This window comes from Megalops cyprinoides, chromosome 19, assembly GCF_013368585.1.
Source record: "Megalops cyprinoides isolate fMegCyp1 chromosome 19, fMegCyp1.pri, whole genome shotgun sequence".
NCBI lineage: Eukaryota > Metazoa > Chordata > Actinopteri > Elopiformes > Megalopidae > Megalops > Megalops cyprinoides.
In genome coordinates, this window is record NC_050601.1 from 3,054,731 (window position 1) to 3,075,281 (window position 20,551).

Below are 20,551 nucleotides of genomic sequence, written 5' to 3' on the forward strand. Positions count from 1 at the left end.
TATCAAGAATGTAATCCAGTTTTAAGGATACTATTTTTTTTTTACCTTCATTTTAATTATCATCATTTTTAGATTTTATTCTTGTCGTTTTTTTTTAAAGACAAAATACACCAGGGACTGTAGAATGTTGTCTTAATGATAAAAACACTATAATATATAATTCATACATGTACAAAAATGGTGTATAGATCCGCACATAAAAGCGGGCGAAGTTTCTGTTACACAGACCTGCTTTTTTCTCTCCCGTGAAGAACATGCTGTTGAAACAGGTGGGAACAGTTCCAGACCATCTCTCTCATGACAGGACTGGTCACTCCGTGAAAGGCAACAGTTCCATAATCGGAAATGAGGAGGAAGAGGGCTGAGGAAGAGTAGGGAGGCCTCAGAGCCAAAGACTTGCCCCCACGTCTGAGACAGACCTCTCTTCCGAGGCAGGTTAAGAGCTTGCGGGGAATACACCATATTTGCTGAAGTCATGTGCTCTGGGTAATGGAGCAAAAGAAATCACGATTCTCATTCCGCTCAAAGCACTGCTATTCATTATTGACAACATGTGACATTGCTATTCACTTGGATTCATAAGCTGAGAAGTTCGATATATAGATTTTTTTTTTATTAGGATTGTAAATATTTACCTGACTGGGCCACGTTTCAAAATAACTGGTGTCTTTTGAAAAAAAAGGAATGACCAGTAAAAATCACATACCCTCCTTTCTTGTTTTTCTTCAGTGCTCCTTAGCTGTGATGTTACATGTTGCTTGGTCACTCAGAAGCTTTCGGGAACAGGTCTTGCTTACGCGTGTCTTTTCCATCATCTGTAGAAAACAAAAGGACCCTAGCAACACTACTGGACTGTACTGTAAGGAATTCAGTGTGCCTTACGCTTCTGACCAAAGGCAGTTTTCCACCCCCTTTAGCTTCTTCTATTGCATGTTTTGATGTCTACCTCTAAAAGTGGGGATCTTGTGCCCTCTGCGGGCGATAAGGAGGATGACATCACAGAGCGACAGCCAACGGTAGGCACCTCTGGTCCTCAGGGGTAGGGTTGGTTGATTTTTGCAGCCGTTGCAGTGCGGTTGCACACTGAACCAAACCAGTAGATCATTATACGGGTGATGTACTGTCTGTGCCTCGGTGCAGTTACTCACGCCAGAGGGAGATGGCTCTCAGAGTCCTTTGCGTGCTTGGCTTTAACTCAGAGGGAGGCTGCGTCAGACCGTTGGGGGGGAGGGCGGGGTGGGGGGGGGGGGTGCCCAACCTCTCCAGCCCAACTTATCCTATGTCTGACTAAAGCTGTGCTCTGCTGTGCCAAAAAAAGATATCCAGAGTCTTTCCAAAAGGCCAAACTGCGCCCTAGAATGATGTTTCCCAACTGTAGCCCTGGGGCCACTCTGTGTTTGTTGGTTTCAATTCCAGCTGAGCTCTTAATGAGGTCTAATTGGATACTGATCCTGGCTTGAGGTCATGTTGCAGAGGAAACAGATTTTTGAAAGTTTTCCTAATAGAAAGTCACAAGTAATATAAACGGTGTATCTTCAAGCTGTTTCTATTTCTTCAAGGCCATTATACATTTTAATACTACAAACTGGTATCAAATAAAGGAACCAGATAACCTATTACACCTAAAAACAACCTGTTAAGATTAATTCATTTGCCTAAAATGTGGTTAAGAGGCATATTGGCTAACCCAACTTACTTGTATCTTTTCAGCAGAAACAGACCTCCAGTATCACACTCCTCCTGATAGGATGTATAGGAGGTGAGCTGTCATGGGGCTACATGTAGGTCAGTATTCAGAGAATAGCTCAATCATGCCTAATTCTTTAAAGCAATTGGAACAAAAAAACAGCACACACAGGATTCCAACAGGGCTTAGAAACTCAGCATCAGGATAACGGCCTTTAAGAGACATTCAGCTTTCTTTACTGTTGTCACGTGAACTTTCCACACACCTGCAGCCGTTCATGTCCGGAGGGTGGTGGCTATACAGGTCAACCTTTCCGCCAGTCCAAATCTGTACCATACGGTAGCGTGCTCTGACTATGGAACTTAATATCAATATCAGTTTCAAAGTCTTTTTTATATCATAGATTGAATCAGAATTTGTATGTGCAGTGTAGTGTCTGTGTCTTGATGGTTGATTCAGATTGACACTGATGTAGTATTTGCTAGATGGAAATATATGGCACAATTTGAAGGAAAGGTCTTAGTTTTTTTTTTTATAAAGATCACAACTCTTTCTTGAGAGATTTCCTCTATAGATAGGTTTGCCAGAATTTGGTTTTGATTTTTCTTAAGTACTGGTGCTTAAATTCAACGTCTGTTTTGGATGTAAGATAACTGTGCTGTGTCAGGATGACATCACATAATAGGACCCCAAGAAAGTGTTTTAAAAAGAACAGGGAACGAAAACCTCAACCTTGTGCAAAGTTGGACAACATTAGTGAAAGTCTCATGAAACTGTATTTCACTTTGAGCTGTCAGAAACAGTGGTGTGAAACGAAACATTCAACCCCCCCGTAGCTGTCATTTCTGTCCATAGCTCAGCACAGCCACAGGAGCTGTGGCACTAGTGTTTTCAGTTCTTGTCCATGACATACCTCAGCTTGCTGTTTTAGAAGTAACTGTCCATTTCAACATGTTGAGTAATGGCATACCACCATATAGTAATTCCACTGTCCATTGGATTTCTTGCCTGTACTTTGGGCTGTGTATTTTTGTTTTTGTAAAGTGACCCAACTGTTCTTTCTGTTGCCTGTCCTTGCTATGAAGATGTAAAAGCTGTTGTTTGTAAAATGCTATGACATTTTGAAGGCGATTCATGTTAACATGCTTTCAAGATTCAGATTTTACGAAAATGACAGCGTGCTACTGAAATGCAGAGTTATTCTATCCTCCCAGGTGTCTCGTATTCCTCATATCCCCTTGTAAGGACCCCATGTGGGGTGGCTTGGTAATGCCTGAAGGAAATAGCAGATCTGTTATTTTACCAGACACAATATCAAAGACCAGTTGTATGGGAATTCTTTTCCATCATCCTGTTGGAGTCAATTTCAAAGTTGATGGAGGGATGTCAATCACATTGAATTCTGACAAGCCCATTCATAGAGTACAAACAAATAAAGATGCTGGACTCTTAAACTATGTTAGATAGAAAATCACTTTTTAACATAATGAAAACGTTGGTTGATATTAAGTTTTATAAATAGTAATCAACTTCTGCTTCATAACAAGTTGGATTAAAAAGGTTATTACTAAATGTATTTTGTTCTGTAACATATTTTTTAACAAAAAACAACTCAAGCTACTTTGGTAATTTTAAGTATTTATTTTATTATGTAAATCATATTTATAATTGCTATTTTGACTGAGAAGTGATTCTTTGTAAAATGTAAATATTTGTTTTTTTTTTTTTTTGCTGATCGCATGTATTTCAACTGACCCTACGAAAGGAAACATTATAATTATGCAATTAAACAAATTACCTTGTGTTCTTTATTCCTTTCCGTGTCCCACAGCTCTCTTGATCCTTGTCTGCTGAGGAAAGAGAGCAAACAGCTCACATATTTGCAGGAACAGGGATAGCAATCAGTCATTCCCTGTACGACTAAAATCCCGAATAGAGAATCTCCTCTGAGGATGATCACCTTCTGTGCTCAGAGCTCATTACATACTGATATCATTGATCATAGACTATTGAATCAAATAGTACAGTGTACAGGAATATTTTAATACATCTGTTTACAGTATGAAGCAATCTTCTACAAGTATGTCAAGTGCTTTGACATATTCTATACTGTGCTATGCTATGCTATGCTCAGCTGTGCTATGTTATGCTATGCTGTGCTATACTTGAATCTTTTGGTCTTTCAGTCATTCTGTCTTGCCTAATAGATGGAGCACATCTTAGGCATGAGAGCTGGAGGGCTTGAACAGATATCTACATCCTGCCTCTCTGCTTGCTCGTTGTTGATGTCAGAGTTCTGTTCCGAACAGACAAAAAGCAAACACTGAAAAGAAACTACACTTGTATCTGATGACAAGTAACATTCATTACTTCTGTTGATAAAATGACATTCATTACTTAGGTGGAAAGGTGCACTTTCCTTAAACTGCCACCATTACTGCAATGACAACTATTGGTCAGTTACTTATGTGTTAGGCTTAAAATCTAACCACTCATAAGCTACTTTGAGTATGTGAGATGACGGACGTGCTCAGAGAACGTGTCATGCTCATACATGTACCAGGCTTTTCTGGTGCCTTTTCTTTTTCTCTTTTTTTTTTAGACAAGATCTGACTTTTAACCACTTCTGCAGGGGAAACTCAGGAAAACATCCTAAAACTCACCAGACTCATGCCACCACAAGAGGCCCTGTCTCCAAATCCTGCTAAATCTGCACAATGTCCCACAGAAACACAAAAAAACAAACGTCATCTAGAATGTGAAATTTACCTTTTTAAAGTTTTTTTCATTTTCAATATCCTACGGAACAGTACAAAGAGTGACCAAACATTTCTAGCATCATTCAATCCCATAATCCACCGCATGCCTAACACTCATGCTTAACATTTAGCTAAGAGTATAATGACTTTCCAGCAGAAAATGAACATAGCATGGTCAAAGTAGAAAAATGCACAATCATGAAGGGACCTTGTGGAAGTTTATGTGTGTTTCCTCTTTCTTTTGCCCATTTATAGCTCCATCAGCAAAAAAATAAATAAATGAAATAATAACAATCAGCAAAAAATGAAAAGTAATCAGCAAAACATAAAACATAAATGACATAATGGTGAGTGCTGGCCATTTGGCCCAAATGGTCCTGTCATTTCCTTATGTCAATCTGTCATTACGTGGAGCTTGGTCTTCAAGGATCCCACAGTCCTTGACTTCATCACAAATCTTGACAAACTGTTCTGTGTGTTTATTACTATCAGTGCTCCTTGTGAAGGGTAATAAGGGATATGAAAATAATTTGTGGCATCAGTATTAAATGTACATTTTTGGTTCTGATGATAGAACTTGAAAAAAATATCCACAGAGCACCTTTCTAATTAAAGTATTAAAACTCAGATACATAAATCAACTGTCCTTGCTGTCTTTGCTCTTTTACTTGTACACTACTAAGCGTTTAATAGACCTTTTTGACCTTGTTATTCCCCTAAATTAGCTATGATGGGTGGCAGTGTAGCATAGTGGTTAAGGTTAAGTGGTTAACGAAACGCAAACCACATCATTTTTTAGCAAGCTATAGTATGTAAGCTCCTCAAATTGTTGTTAGAACTTATTGTTATATAGGCCTGGTTGAGTGGTGAAAGGAGGCAGCAAGAATGGTAATTGAATACTGATCAATGACAAGTAGCAGGGATCAATCACACAGAGGTTTGATTCATTTGTCTGTGGTACGTCCGTCTTCCTCACGAACAGTGGGGTTGGCAGTATAAAAGAGAGAGTCTAAAAGACAGTGGTAAAGAGCAGGTCTCATAACCTAAAGGGTGCCGGCTCGATTTCCACACCGGGGCACTGCTGCTGTACCCTTGGGCAAGGTGCTTAATCCACAACTGCCTCAGTAAATATTCCAGCTGTAAATATCCAGAATGAGAAAAAATGCTTACATCTGTTACTCTGTGTGCTTCACAACTAGATTTATTGGAATTGAATTTGTTTTAGAAAAGAAATTTTAAAAAACTTTTTTAGTTTAGTCATTACACAGGAAACTTGGCATGCTTTATATAACTACCCTTGTAGATTAAACAAGTAATTTAACAATATATCATTACTGTAGAATGACGTTATTCTAAAATTATACAGTGCTGGTATTTACAATCATCGTAATTGGGTTTTATAGAGAACCTTTTATTTCCGGTTCATGTATTCATTTCTTTGGATTCTGTGATCTAGTGACTGATGTGTGGTAGTATACTTGGCTTCCCTTGTGTAGTCACGTTCCTTAAGTTAACTTGTGGTAGTGCTTCTGTTCTTTTGTGCTGGAAGTCTCCCTGGATGCGAAAGTCTGTGAAAATTAATGTAATGCAATGCACTGTATATTGATGTGCCACTTCCGTTTTAAACAATATGCTTTTTTTCTCTGTTAAAACCACTTCATGGACCACAAACCTGTCAGCTGTTTTTCTGCTTATTCTCAACCACTGCCCTCTCCTTTGGCACATTTCCTGTTGGTACAGAAATGAGACCACCTGAATATGGGTCTTTGGAACGCAGAAAAAAAAGGCTTCTGTTCTCAGCTTGTTAACAAGCAACATTCATTTATTAATGTTTTAATCTACTGTGCATATGCATATTGCAGTTTTAAATATTATTATTTTCTGGCACTCTCATGAATGCTTCAGGGTGGCTTGCTATATGTTTCTTACAGTTTTTACACGCTATCGGTTTATACAGTTTGATATTCATTGAGACAGAAAGTACGTTTCCCAAGGGTAAAACAGCAGCGGCCCATATGGGAGCCAAACCAACAACATCTGGGTAATGAGCCCAGAATCATTTACATGTTTATGCTCATTAACAGAAGAAACTGGTGGACAAAAGAAATGAAACTGTGAAGAGAGAACCGCAAGGGTGTCTTGTGTAAGCTAAAATGAAAGGACATTTCTTTATTGTGTAAGGCTGTCTTTTACTGACCCGTTCAGGCCCTGGTCCTCTCACGCCTGGAATAATGCAACTCCCTCTTTGCTTGCCTTCCTGCGTGTGCAATCAAACCTCTACAGCTAATCCAAAATACAGCTACACAGCTTGTCTACAGTCTCCCTAAATGTAGTCAAGTTACTCCCCTCCTCACCTCACTTCACTGGCTTCCTGTTATCGCTTGCATCAAGTTCAAAACCTTGGTGTTGGCATACAGGACAGTGAATGGGACAGCCCCCTCATACCTCTGACCCCTCTTCAAACCCTATATTCACTCAAAATTGCTGCGCTCTGCATCCACAGGGCAACTGATGGGGTCACTCTCAGACACAATCCCTGTCTGTACTGGTCCCTCAGTGGTGGAATGAACTCCCCACAGGGGTTAGGACAGTGGAATCACCGACCATCTTCCAATGCAGACTGAAGACCCACCTCTTCAGACTGCATCTCGGTTCCACTTCTATCCCCACCCCCTAACACCTGCTACTTGTTGCATTTGATGCTAATTTTATGTATAGCATTAATGATGTATTAAAATTTATGTTCTCGAGACTGTTGTATTGCAGTATACTTGGCTTTTGTCAGAGCGCCAAAAAATCAAGTTAATCAAGTTAACTTGTGGTTGGGCTTGAATGTTGTTATGCTCACATTCACTGGTCTGGGAGTGTTGTTTGCCTGGTCTGACACTGTTGCTCGTTTAAATTGAATGGATGCACATGTTCTGTTGTGATGGAAGTTGCTCTGGATAAGAGTGTTTGCTGAATGCATGTAATGCAGTGTATGATCAGCATCTGTTGTTGTTACAGCATCTCATTTGCTGTAAGTGTGGGTTATAATGGCCTGCTGTATGTGTTTTTCTTTCTCTTTCACACACACACACACACACACACACACACACACACAGATACACACACACAGACACACACACACACACACACACACAGACACACACATACACACTCACTCACACACACAGACACACACAGACATACAGACACACACACACACACACACAGACACACAGATACACACAGACACACACAGACACACACACACACACACACACACAGATACACACAGACACACACACACACACACACACACACACAGATACACACACACACACACACAGACACACACACAGATGCACATACCCACACACACACACACACACGGGTAACTGCCACATCGCCTGAAGAGCTAGGGATGGGTGTTAAAGAGGGCGTTGCAGGTTACTTTGCTCATTGTGAAAGTAGGAAGTTTCTCGCTTCTCTTGGTTGGAGGAGGGGATCTCACGTGAAAGAATGAGGGTGTTGACCTCAGAGATAGAGATAGAGAGCGTGAAGAAGGTGAAGACATCACCAGACAGAGAAAGAGGCAGAGTCAGAGATTAAAGTCCAAAGAGGGAGCCCTTGAGTGAGGTGTCGTGCTTTGAGGGAGGCAGGATCTGTGCTTTGAAGAAGTGGACGGCACCTTCTCAGCTCCAGCATGGGAGCCCGGAATTCTACTGAGCGCTCCAGACTCTGTGAGTACAACACCTCGGTCATTCTCCTCTGCAAAGGGAATCCACGAGGCACCACACAGTATACCTGCAATAAAGTATGATTATACCTACTATGCCTGCAATACCAAGTTCTATTTTACATTACCTCTGTGGATTATACCTGCTGTGCCTGCAATACCAAGATCAATCTGACATTATCACTGTGGATTATACCTACTGTACCGCTGGTGAGTCTCATGTGTACTTATATAAGCCATCACTCATTACTTCATCACTCCTCGTGGCCCATTAGTTTACTCCGAGGAACATATTTCTGGTGGGATGCCTGTTGATGTAATGTTTCAGCTGCAGCCAGAAAGGCTAAAACAAGCAAAAAACTCACAGACTGTTGACCCACTATTGAGGTGAGGTGAACGGATGTCAAAAAAATCATATACCCTCTATACATTTTCAAATTATTTGCATTAAAAACAACAAGAAAAGGATGCTTGCGCATCTTGTGTGCGATGTGGAGATGTATAAAAACTAGGGTTGTCAAGCGATTAAAAAAATTAATCTAATTAATTGCATGCTTTTGATTAACTTGTCAGAAAATGTTCTCCCATGCAGACCTGTGCTTTCATATTCTGTTGTGTCACATCTTCCAATGCATCATAGCTGACAGGATGATGAGGAAGACTGAGGAAGTTCAACTGCAATAACTGCATTTAAGTTTATAGTCTAATTTTTACTGCTTTGGCATGACTCGCACTCCATCTCCCCATCTGTGATAAAATCCATGTTGTAAGACACTTACTGCTCAGCTGTTAGTCATTGTTTCTCCGTCCAAGATGTGGTCACTTCAATGACATCAGTTAAATTCCAAAATTGCCTGTTTTACCTCCTCAGCTGAGGTTTCAGAGACGTCTTTGGTGGTGTAATCCTATCAGATTATCTGATTGCCACAGCCATAGACCAGGATCTTGTAACTTTATCACATTCATTGTACTCTTACTTCAAAAGGCGCTTTGGATATGAGCATCTGAAGAATGAATAAATGCAAATCTAAATATAAATAGATGTGAGACAATGATGATAGAAAACATCAAGAAACAATAATGAACTAAACAAAGGCTGACTCTCTCTCCCCTCCCTCTATCCTCCTCTCCCTTTCTCCTCCTCTTCCTCTGTCCAACTCCACCTCTCTCTAACCTCCCTCCTCCTGTTTCCCTATTTCTCTGACTCTCTTGCCTCCTCTCTCTCTTTTCCCACTCTCCCCATTTCTCACTATCTCTCTCTCCCCCTCTCTCACCTCCTCTCCCTCTCTCCTTATTCCAAACACTCTCTCTTTCTCCTTCTCTACCCCTTTTACAGTAACCCCGGGTGAAACAGACCGGACCACACGTGGGCAGTACCGCTCCTTGTCTGTCCCAGGCTCCGCTAACTGCCAGGATGCATCACTTGTCTCAGAGTTTGAGGACAGGGTTTCTGTTCCAGAGGACACCAGTCAGGTATGTAGACTCTGTTTTTTTTGCTCGTCCTGATGCTTAAAATTGAATTCCTGCACAGAAATAAAGCATTCTTAAATTTTTTCCGCTGTAATAGATTTTCAGCTTCCGGAAGCTCTGGGCATTTACAGGACCCGGATTCCTAATGAGCATCGCGTACCTCGACCCAGGGAACATCGAATCGGACCTTCAGGCCGGAGCCATCGCAAAATTTAAGGTGTTAATCATTACACTAACTCATGACAACCCCCAGGCAAAGCAACAATGTTTGAGCAGCTTCATCAGGGCCGTACAACACTGACCAGTACTGTGCAGTGCATTGTGGGAAGGTAAAGCTTCAGCTGATTATCTATCAACCAGCCGATGAGTCGCTGATAAAATCACCCTGTTTGCAGCTTGTTGTGTTTTGCAGATGCTGAGTGATGGACAATACCAGTTTTCACTGGCTTTGCTCTGCTCCCCAGCTTCTGTGGGTGCTGCTGTGGGCCACTGTTGTTGGGCTCCTTCTGCAAATGCTGGCAGCAAGTCTCGGGGTGGTTACTGGCATGCACCTGGCTGAAGTCTGCAAAGAGCAGTACCCCAGAGTGAGTGCCCCCTAAACGGTTTCTCACCGTCCTTCCTCCGTGTGGTATGAACAAGTTTAACCCACTTAATCCCACTTTGCTCTAAACTTTGTAGAGTGTAGACAGGTATATTAGTAGGCAGCCCAAGATTGAGAGCATCTATTTTGGTCTGGGCCTCAGAGAAAACAGTTTGGAAACCCCCTGCTGTAGAGCAATAAAGCTGTGCTGCTCTCCCCCTCTACTTCCCCCCTCCCAGGTTTTGTTTTCTCATGTGTCCCAGTAGGGGATGTAGGTTTAGTCTTGTGTTATAATTTGGTTAATATTCACTCTTACTCTCCCCTACACTCTCTCTATCTCTTTTTCCCTTGCTCTCTGTGGCCCCCATCTCTCTCTCTTTCCCTCTCTGTCTCTCTCTTTCTGCCCCCCCCATCTCTGGCCGTACCCCCATTTCCCTCTCTCTATCTATTGCTCTCCTTCTGTTTCTCTTTCTCTCTGTGCCCCATCTCTCTCTCTCTCTCTCTCTCCATCTCTCTTTCTCTATCTCCCTCCCTCCCTCTCTCTCTCTCTCTCTCTCTCTCTCTCTCTCTCTCTCACACTCTCTCTCTCTCTCTCTCTCTCTCTCTCTCTCTCTCTCTCTCTCTCTCTCTCTCCCTCTCTCTCTCTCAGGTGCCTCGTATTATCCTGTGGCTGATGGTGGAGGTGGCCATCATCGGCTCAGACATGCAGGAGGTTATCGGGAGCTCCATCGCCCTCAACCTCCTCTCCGCCGGCTGGTACTTGTGCACCGTCCTCTCGGCAGGGGTCAGAGGTCTCTGTGGCCACAAGGGGGCGCTCTCTGTAACATGCGTCTTTGTGTGTCCCGTCTTTGCAGGATCCCTGTGTGGGGGGGTGTTCTCATCACCATGGCTGACACGTTCTCCTTCCTCTTTCTTGACAATTTCGGTACGTGACTCTGCATGATTATAACTCTCTATAACCACGGGTAACAAACCCAAATCAAAACAGAGAAAGTACACGGCAGAGCTCGCTAACATCATTATGATGATTGTGTGGTTGTCAGTTCCTTATCTCCTTCCTCATCTTTCTTCCAATTACAATAAAATAATAAATAAATACATACATAAATAATCATAACAGTTACTAATGAACAGAAAAATTACCGTGTAAAATGACGCTGTTTAGTATAGGTTTCAGCATCACACTGGAAGTCTGTCTCTCTCTTCCTGACCAATAGGGTTGCGGAAGCTGGAGGCCTTCTTTGCGCTCCTCATTACAATCATGGCTGTCACCTTTGGGTATGAGGTAAGATCCCCTGTCACATGCCGCTGGTTTGATCCGGTTTGGTCGTGATGAAGTGGGGCATCCGGAGCCTGAGAAAGACCTTATTCCTCAAATGTTTATTCTGCATCTGTTGTGTGACCACACTGGACTGATTCTGTTGTGTCACATCTTCCGATCTACGCAATGGTGCACTTCCCATTTCTGTTTCAAGAAAAATCTACAAAGGAGAGAGAGAGCGTCAGGGTTTCCGGGACGGTTTCCCACAATGACCAGCAGGCATCCTCATGACAGCCTCTCTCTCCCAGTCACCTGCTGCTTCCTTGAACATCAACCAAAGGGACTTCACTTCCTGTTTGTGCTTGCACTGTATATGTCCAATCATTGTCTGATTGTTCACATATTTTTGTAGTTAGTCTTGATTGTTTGCTGCATCTAAACCCTGCCTGTTGTGATGTTCCTTGCTCGGTCTTGAGCTTGCCTGTGTTCTGTGCCTTAGTTTGTTGTAATCCTCCTGTATTCTTTGAACGATCTCTGTGTTTGGGTCCCTCCTGCTCAACTGTGGCTAGGGGGGTGGATGGGGAACTACTCCTCCTGGCAACCGGTCTCCTGTGCCTTCTCTTTCCTCTCTTCCATCACTCTGTCTCCTTTCTAACCTCTCCTCCTTCACTCCCGCCCCCCCCCAGTACGTGGTGGTGAGGCCCGACCAGGTGGAGGTGCTGAGGGGCATATTCGTGCCGTCCTGCCAGAACTGTGGCACACCCGAGATGCTGCAGGCCGTGGGCATCGTGGGGGCCATCATAATGCCGCACAACATCTACCTGCACTCCGCCCTCGTCAAGGTACCTAAGCATGGAAGGCCATCCAGGCTAGCAAGGCTTACCATCAAAAAAGCAATCAGATAATCAGCCAAGTCTCACAGTGACGCTCCCTCATTCTCTGCAGGCTCCATCATTCATAGACATGTGTTACTGTCTCTGTTGTTCCCAATCAAACAGCAGCAGTGTGGTGCATTTTCTTTCCCTTATAACCAGAGAGTTGTTGGTTCATATCCCAGCTGTTGTGCTCTTGAGCAAGGCACTGCACTAGAACGGTTTCCATTATTACATTCCATTACATTATCATCATTTAGCAGATGCTCTTATCCAGAGTGACTCAAATAGGGTACAATTTTTACATGTTATTCATTTATACAGCTGGATATTTGCTAAGGCAATTCTCAGGCCTTAGTACAGCCTCAAGGGTACAGCAGCAGTGCCCCAGCAGGGAATCACACCTGCAACCTTTTGGGTACAAGCCCTGCTCCTTACCTCTATGCTACAGTGCTGCCCCTAGTTTTATGGAAGCGTGTGGAAGCAAGGAGTACATTCGTGCTTATTATTTGGCCCGCTTCCCCTCTCAGTCTCGGCAGATCGATCGCTCTAACAAGAAGGAGGTGAAAGAGGCCAAAAAGTACAACTTCATCGAGTCGGCCATCGCCCTCTTCATCTCCTTCATCATCAACGTCTTCGTCATGTCCGTCTTCGCTGAGGCCTTCTACAAACGCACTAACATGGAAGTGGTGGGTAACAGGTGCTTTTATGTACACGAGTCTTACAACCAAAACCTGCTGCCTGAGAGAAACTGTCTAGCCAGCTATTGAAACCTGGTTATGCAACAGTTTGAATATTGTTGACTCCTTATTTGCTTTTTTCTTTTTGCTTGTGTTGAACTCTGCCTCACTTGTAAGTTGCTTTGGATAAAAGCCTCAAAAAAAGAAACTCTGGCATGAATATGCAGTCACCCTCAGTTTCACTCAGAGGTGCCAGTCCAATAAGAAAACTAAATTATATAGCGCACCATGAACTCCCTTAGGTTAATTTTTATTTATTTTGTCAAGGAATTCATTCATATTGTGGCAGATATATTACCTTAACAGCGGTCAAAGGAAATAAAAAAAAAATTAAAGGAAATTTATTGTAATTAAAAAAACAACATAACCCTCCCGTAAATAGGCTCACAGACAGTTTTATTCCTGACTCTCCTTCAGGAACACATAAATAAATATGATAAACAAAATGATTTAATAAATAAAATGTGACTTGAGACAAAAGATGACAATGACACAATACGTTTTTCACTGTTCACTACTCATAAGGTCTCTTTGACAGGAGTCTTTGTGACTATCCCTGTGAGACTATCCCACCAGTTCTGTGTGAAAATCCTGCCCTCTCTCTCTCTTCATTCCTCTACCTGCTGCAGAATGCCGTGTGCAATAAATCAGGCAGTCCCTACACTGACCTCTTCCCCAAGAACAACGGTACGCTGGAGGTGGACATGTACACAGGGGTAAGCCTGCTCACCTTACACGACTGGCGGCTAAATTCCCAGCATTCCCTGTGATCTCTGTGCACCCTTGACTGTGGGCGTGTCCGTTTTTCTGTGGGTGACAGGGCATCGTGCTGGGCTGCTTCTTTGGGACAGCGACCCTCTACATCTGGGCCATGGGGTTGCTGGCAGCGGGTCAGAGCTCTACGATGACCGGCACTTACGCGGGTCAGTTTGTCATGGAGGTAAGGCCCAACACTACACCATACATTACATTACATTACATTGCATTACATTACATTGCATTACATTGTCGTCATTTAGCAGACGGTCTTATCCAGAGCAACTTACATAGTGTAAAATATTTACTCTGGGAATATTTACTGAGGCAATTCTGGGTCAAACACCCTGCCCAAGGGTACAGCATCCACGCCCTAGTGGGGAATTGAACCAGCAACCTTTCAGGTACGAGCCCACACATTAATAATATTACTTGAGAACATTTTTGCTAAGTGATTAGGCCGCTGCACTCTACCCACTGAAGCAAGGAGATAAGAATGATGGAATCTAACAAGGGGTACTCAGATGAAAAAGAGATACGTGTGTTCAAATAAGGTCCACAACGAGGACTATGAATATAAATCCAAATACACGTGTAAGCTGTTTTTCAGTATACACTGTGCAAGTTGCCCTGGGTAAAGGCGGTCACCTGATGTCTCCCCATAGGGTTTCCTGAACATGCCTGTGTCCCGGTTTAAACGGGTGCTTCTGACCCGCTCCATCGCCATCATACCCACCTTCGCTGTGGCCTTCATCTTCATCAAAGACCTGAAGTACCTCACCGGGATGAACGATCTTCTGAACGTAGTGCAGAGCTTGCAGGCAAGAGAGGGAGAGGAGGAGGAGGAGGAAGAGGGGGGAGGGGATGTTCCTAAAGGGAGAGGAACCAGAGTTCCCGTGTGTGTGTGTGTGTATGTGTGTGTGTGTGTGCGCGCGTGTAGGGTGACCATACGTCCTCTTTTTCCCGGACATGTTCTCGTTTAGAGGCGCATGTTTTAGGTCCCAAAGCGAGGACATGTCCGAGTGTGTGTGTGTGTGCGCGTGTGTGTAAGCGTGGGCTCACGGTCAGTCCTGTAGGTTTGTTTTCTCTCACTCTGCTGTCTCCCACAGCTCCCGTTTGCTTTGTTTCCCATCATCACCTTCACCAGTCTCCCCTCCATCATGGGTGACTTCGCCAACGGACTGTAAGCACCCTGCCGTGTAACCACCTACCCATAATGCATCACTGCCACCTCATACTCCACCATTTCCATTTAAAAGGCTGCTTTTTACATTAAATTGCCCATTTGCTTAGTAGACACCCTTATCCACAGGGATCCACGTTCGTTCGACATTACTACTGCTGTACCCTTGGGTAAGGTACTTAACCCACAAATGCCTCAGTAAATGCTCCTGTTGTATGTATAAAATTGTAAGGTATGTAAGTCGCTCTGGGTAAGAGAGTAATGTAATATATAATGTAATAACGCAATGTAATAATGATAATATTAACATTAGCAGCAGTGGTAATAATAATAAGTCATCCTCATCATCCTAATCAATCTCACTCGCAGTTTAAAACACAAAAGTAAATAGACCGAGGCTTGCTACTGAAAGTGTGCTGAGAGGTTTCTCCCACTCCCTGGTGCAGAGTATGGAAAATCGGAGGAATGGTGGTGACCCTGGGGATTTGCGGCATTAACATGTACTTTCTGGTGACCTACGTCACCACACAAGACGCTGTGTGGCTTTACGTGCTGGTGGCAATCCTGTCCGTCTTCTACCTGTTCTTCGTATTCTACCTGGTAGGTGTGAGCTGGTCTTCTCTTAGTTATTGTCTGTCTGATATCACATGGTGGCCTGTTGCAATGCCCTTCTAAAGACCACACAACACCCTGTAGTCTGTAACTTGTTACTAATGCTCATCTGTCCTGACACTGCTTAAACCAGATCTTAACAACATTTTAATCCCACAATCCACTGATTAAATGAATACACTCACCCCTTTCCTTAAATGTAGCCCTACGTGTACTCAAACAGGGAACAGACTTGGTTTTTTAATGCAACAGCACACACGCTTCTTAGCACTATACTTAGTCTGATCAGTGTGGATGTCTAGGGAGGGAGTATAGCATGATTTTTTTTAGCAGTCTCCAGACCCACCCTAGCCCAGCTCCTACAAACCACCACTGGGCAGGCCCCACAGTTTGTGAACCACTGGCCTAAAAGCCCAACAGAATCTCATGTGGTGTGCTTTGAGAAGCCCCTTGGCTGCCATTTTGAATTTAAACAGCTGATAAACTGGCAGTTACATATGTGGCCCAAGGGTAGGCCGCACACTTCGCATTCTTCCTACAAAAATAGCATCATTCTACACAAACAGCACTCTCTCCTCTCAAAGGGCAGGCTTACCCATATGGTGAATGGTATATAATATATTATTATCTAGTTTTTATGAGACTTGGTTTACAGGCCTGCTTGGTTTGCGCTGTAATGGATCACAGCCCTGTAGCGTTTGACGGAGGAGCTTGTGCTGGTTTGCGTATCCAGGCTTCCCTCTGTGTTTGTGCTCGCAGGCTTTGATCTGCTTGATCGCCCTGGGGGTGTCCTGCCTGGAGTTCCACAGACAAGGGGGAAGAGGGCCCTCCCTGCTCATACAGGAGGGACCCGTAAAGTGACCCACCAGCAGCTCCCAAACCCAAACGCTAACCCAGTGGAGTTAGCGTGGACAGAATAAACACTTTTATGTATGCTGACTGTGCTTAAATGACTCCTATGTATATGCTCAAACATAAAATAAGTAAATAAAATAATTATTATCAACTTTGGTTATAATTAATGATTAACTTTTGTGCTGTAGCATGAATAATAGGATTAAACTCTGATTCTTTTGTCATTTTTTGTAAAGAACATTATTCTGGAAATAAAAAAGGAACCCGAATTAAAAAAAAAAAAAAAAAAACAGAACTCATGTAGGACCTCACTCCAAGCATCTGATTATTATTACACCTTTTACATATGTAAACATGTATTTTAACACAGATTTTACATATGTGTTGCATACATTTTATACATTTTCACTCATAAAATTGAAACGGTAATCTCAAGCGCTGCCTCCTGAGACACAGGACTAGGCCTTAAATTCCCAGGCCTTCAACCCTACCCCACCTCACCTCTCCCGGAGTTACAATCACTGCAGTATAATTACCCTCCAGTGCAGCATATGATTTTTTGTCAAATTTGGCACAGTTTTTTTCCCTTTTTTTCTGTCCTCCCCTGTCATTACCCCTTGGGTAAGTATCGGCTTGGGAGACCTGCTGGTGTTCAGGCAGACAGAGTCTCCCGATTCCCCGTGGAAATGTGACTCCCAACACTGGTGCCATGGCGCTGGCATGTGGCTTCCCACCCCATTCCTCTGTGGAATATAGTCCCCTATTTATAGCTTGGCGTGGTCTTTGGCCTGTGCCTCTGTGGGCTTGGCAGTGCACTGCTGCTTAAATAACTTTCCCTGACAGACTCCCCACCTCACAGTGACAGAGAGGCAGACAGGGAGAGAGAGAGAGAGGGAGAGAGAGCTGTGGAGGGAAAGAGAGAACGAGGAGAGGAGGACAGACAGAGGAGTTCTTTCGGAATGCTGTGTTTGGGACAGGACAGCAAGAGACTGTGAGGACGGGGGGGGTTGTGACAAAGTTTCTGTCTAGTCTCGCCGGCAAGGTCAGAGGAGGGAGCGACCGGGATCGGACAGAGGGAAGGCTTTTTTTTTTGGCTCACCCTGAAATCTGCAGCGTGGATCTGAATCTGTGCCCTGCAGTGACGCAGCGTGGAGCTGTGATCATCCGTCCGGCGAGCTCTGGATACCCCGCTGGGAGGTAACAAAAACAAATCTGGGACTTTCTTCACAGAAAGCTCGAGCAACGCGTCTGACTGCCTTGAGAGCAGCTCCGGCATTGATAGGATAGGAGATTACTGGATAAGATTTGTATACGCTCGCTGAAATGAAAACAAACAGAGAATGCCCTTGTCATTCCACACGGTAAGCAGCAGACTGATCAGGGCGACAGACCGTCACATTTGCCGTGGAGTTCTGGGACAGATTCCTGTTTTTTGTTCATTCAGAAGGCATAAGCTTTCTTGAGCTCTGACATTTTGTCCTGTTTGCTGTGCGCCGTGAGTCAGAGAAACAGAAATATTCCCCCGGCTGTCCTGTAATTTGAGCTGCAGCCCTGCACGCTAATTACAAAGCATTGCAGGAAAGCAGGGACCCTGATTTGTAATTAAAGTCGGCTATAAGGAGAGGGAGGAGGCCGAGGGTGAGGTCTGAGGAGAGGGAGGCAGTGGTTTAGGAGCCGGGACACAGGGCGGGGGTTGGGGAAGGACACCCAGGCCCAGAAGAGAGTCTGGACATGGATCCCCACGGGGGTCACTACCTGAACAAGGCGGCGGTACTGTCCGCCCTGGGAGCGGCCCGGATGTGCCAGCTTCTCCTGAGCTGCACCACGGTGAGCCTGGTGGCGCACCAGGCTGGCTACAGCGCCACCTACGGGACCTTCTGCATGTTCGTGTGGTGCTTCTGCTTTGCCGTGACGCTGGTGGTGTTCGTGCTGGACGTCACCCGCCTGCACGGCTGCATGCCCATCTCCTGGGACAACTTCACGGTGGCCTATGCCATGCTGGCCACCCTCATGTACGTCACGGCCTCCGTGGTCTACCCCGTCTACTTCCTGCGGCCCGAGTGTCCGTCCGAGGGCTGCGAGGTGCGGAATTACCGCATCGCCGTCACCGTCTGCTCCTCCGTCTGCTGCTTCGCCTACGGCGCCGAAGTCTTCCTCACCCGGGCCAAGCCGGGCCGGGTGGTGGGCTACATGGCCACGATGTCGGGCCTGCTCAAGGTGGTCCAGGCCTTCGTGGCCTGCATCATCTTCGGCGCCCTGGCCAACGACAGCGAGTACAACCGGCACATCCCCACGCAGTACTGCGTGGTGGTGTACAGCCTCTGCTTCGCGGTGACCGTGGTGGTGGTGGCGCTGACCGTCTCCGGCCGCACCTCGGCCCTCCGCTTCCCCTTTGACCGCTTCGTGGTGGTCTACACCTTCCTGGCCGTGCTGCTGTACCTGAGCACGGCTGTGGTCTGGCCCGTGTTCAGCTTCGACAAGAAGTACGGCACGCCCACGCGGCCGGAAGGGTGCCCGCGGGGGAAGTGCCCGTGGGACAGCAAGCTGGTGGTGGCCGTCTTCACCCACGTCAACCTGGTGCTCTACTTCACCGACCTGGTCTACTCTCAGAGGATCCGCTTCGTATCCCAGCAGCCCTGAGCCCCACGATCCCACCCTACGCCCACCCCGCTGGACCCCCACCCTCCTCCCACCGCACGGGAACTCGTGCAGCCTGCCTCGGCCCTTCCCTGGCGGTCGCAGTGGGAGACGCCCCTTGTCAGCCTTGCTACACACCATCTGAGAGGACCTAAACTTCAGGAAACCGCCTTGCACACTGGCACATTCACATGGGTTCAGTTTACACTCTTTAACTGAGACTCCATTCAGGCCTCAGTCACTGTGGATCAGGGGAAAAACAGGGCACCGCCCGCTGAGGCTTGGAATGATGCCGTTCTCTCAGTGACATGGGAGTTGGATGTGTGAACCCGTCCCCTCGCCCTCCGGAGCCAACACCCACCCCGCCCTGTCCCATCGCCTGCAGGGAGGCGGAGCCAGGCCAGGAAGTTGAACCCAGCAGACCGTAATTCCATGATCCTCGAGGAAAAATCTGAGGAACCTGTATGGCAAAAACACAGACCGTCCTTTCCTTACTGTACAGGTGAAGCAGGTTTGCCACCTCCTCCTCTCTCCAGGGCTTCCGATTCTCTGCCCCTCCTCTGTCCTCTAGAGACAGAGGCTTACCTCCAACAACAGAGGAAGTCACAGAACATGGATGATTACCTAACAAAGTATTAATCTGCATAAACTAATTCATCCGTTTATGCTTTATTTATTGTATTTATTGTAAGTGCCTGCATAACTGAGTTACTGTATTTTTTTTTTTTTAAACTGGATTACTTAAATAGTCATGGACATGCAGCTACCACACTGATACGTGCCTCATGACAGCTTTCTTAGTTGATACCGTAATTGCTTAGTGATTTTCTTTTTTCCGTTGTTTTAATTGTGGATTCGGGATTATGGATTCCGGACTCCAGCCTCTGTGCGGTGTTGTTTCCACAGCACTGCTGAGCAGAATCAAACTGGAACGGAGAAAGAAAGTGTCCATATATCGCCAACTCCTCAATGAACCTGTCTGCTTTGTGTGTTTTGTTGTTTGGTACCTGAGACCTGAACATCTGAGAGTCTTCGTTGCTGTTTCTATTAAAGTTGACGTGTTTGATACCTCAGCCTGTGTTTGTGTGTGTGTGTCTGTGCGTTCGGTGCCCTCACCCCCTTGTTGCAAGCAGCAGAACACCTGATAGCAAAAAGTCTACTGACTACTACTTTTAGGGTACTGAATTCAAGATAAGTACATTCGACTGGCTGGAAGTATTTGGTTATCAGCTGCTGTGTAAATGCTGTGCTATGTCCCACAGTTATGAGCCTATAAAGATCGTCACAGGATGAGTACTTTTGCCTTGACAACAGGTAACAGAGAAGATAACCCATCATAACAGCACTGACATTTCAACCGAAAAACTTGATCTAACCCCATTGCAAAAAACGCTTGAGCACTTTTATTTACACTTTTT

The 20,551-nt window shown here is 44.9% G+C and overlaps 2 protein-coding genes across 2 annotated transcripts; both read left to right on the forward strand.

The window, feature by feature from the left end:
- The first annotated feature begins 8,022 nt into the window (after window positions 1–8,022).
- On the forward strand, window positions 8,023–16,513 carry LOC118794195 (natural resistance-associated macrophage protein 2-like). The gene is made up of 15 exons (XM_036552395.1): window positions 8,023–8,171; window positions 9,504–9,640; window positions 9,735–9,854; window positions 10,102–10,221; window positions 10,867–10,973; window positions 11,072–11,142; window positions 11,435–11,502; window positions 12,165–12,320; window positions 12,881–13,039; window positions 13,720–13,806; window positions 13,911–14,030; window positions 14,512–14,667; window positions 14,956–15,029; window positions 15,476–15,629; window positions 16,401–16,513. The coding sequence occupies exons 1-15, from the start codon at window positions 8,135–8,137 to the stop codon at window positions 16,500–16,502; spliced, it is 1,668 nt and encodes a 555-aa protein (XP_036408288.1). The 5' UTR covers window positions 8,023–8,134; the 3' UTR covers window positions 16,503–16,513.
- A 1,673-nt stretch (window positions 16,514–18,186) lies between these two features.
- LOC118794908 (myeloid-associated differentiation marker-like protein 2) lies at window positions 18,187–19,828 on the forward strand. The gene has a single exon (XM_036553200.1). The coding sequence runs from the start codon at window positions 18,228–18,230 to the stop codon at window positions 19,134–19,136; it is 909 nt and encodes a 302-aa protein (XP_036409093.1). The 5' UTR covers window positions 18,187–18,227; the 3' UTR covers window positions 19,137–19,828.
- Window positions 19,829–20,551: the final 723 nt, after the last annotated feature.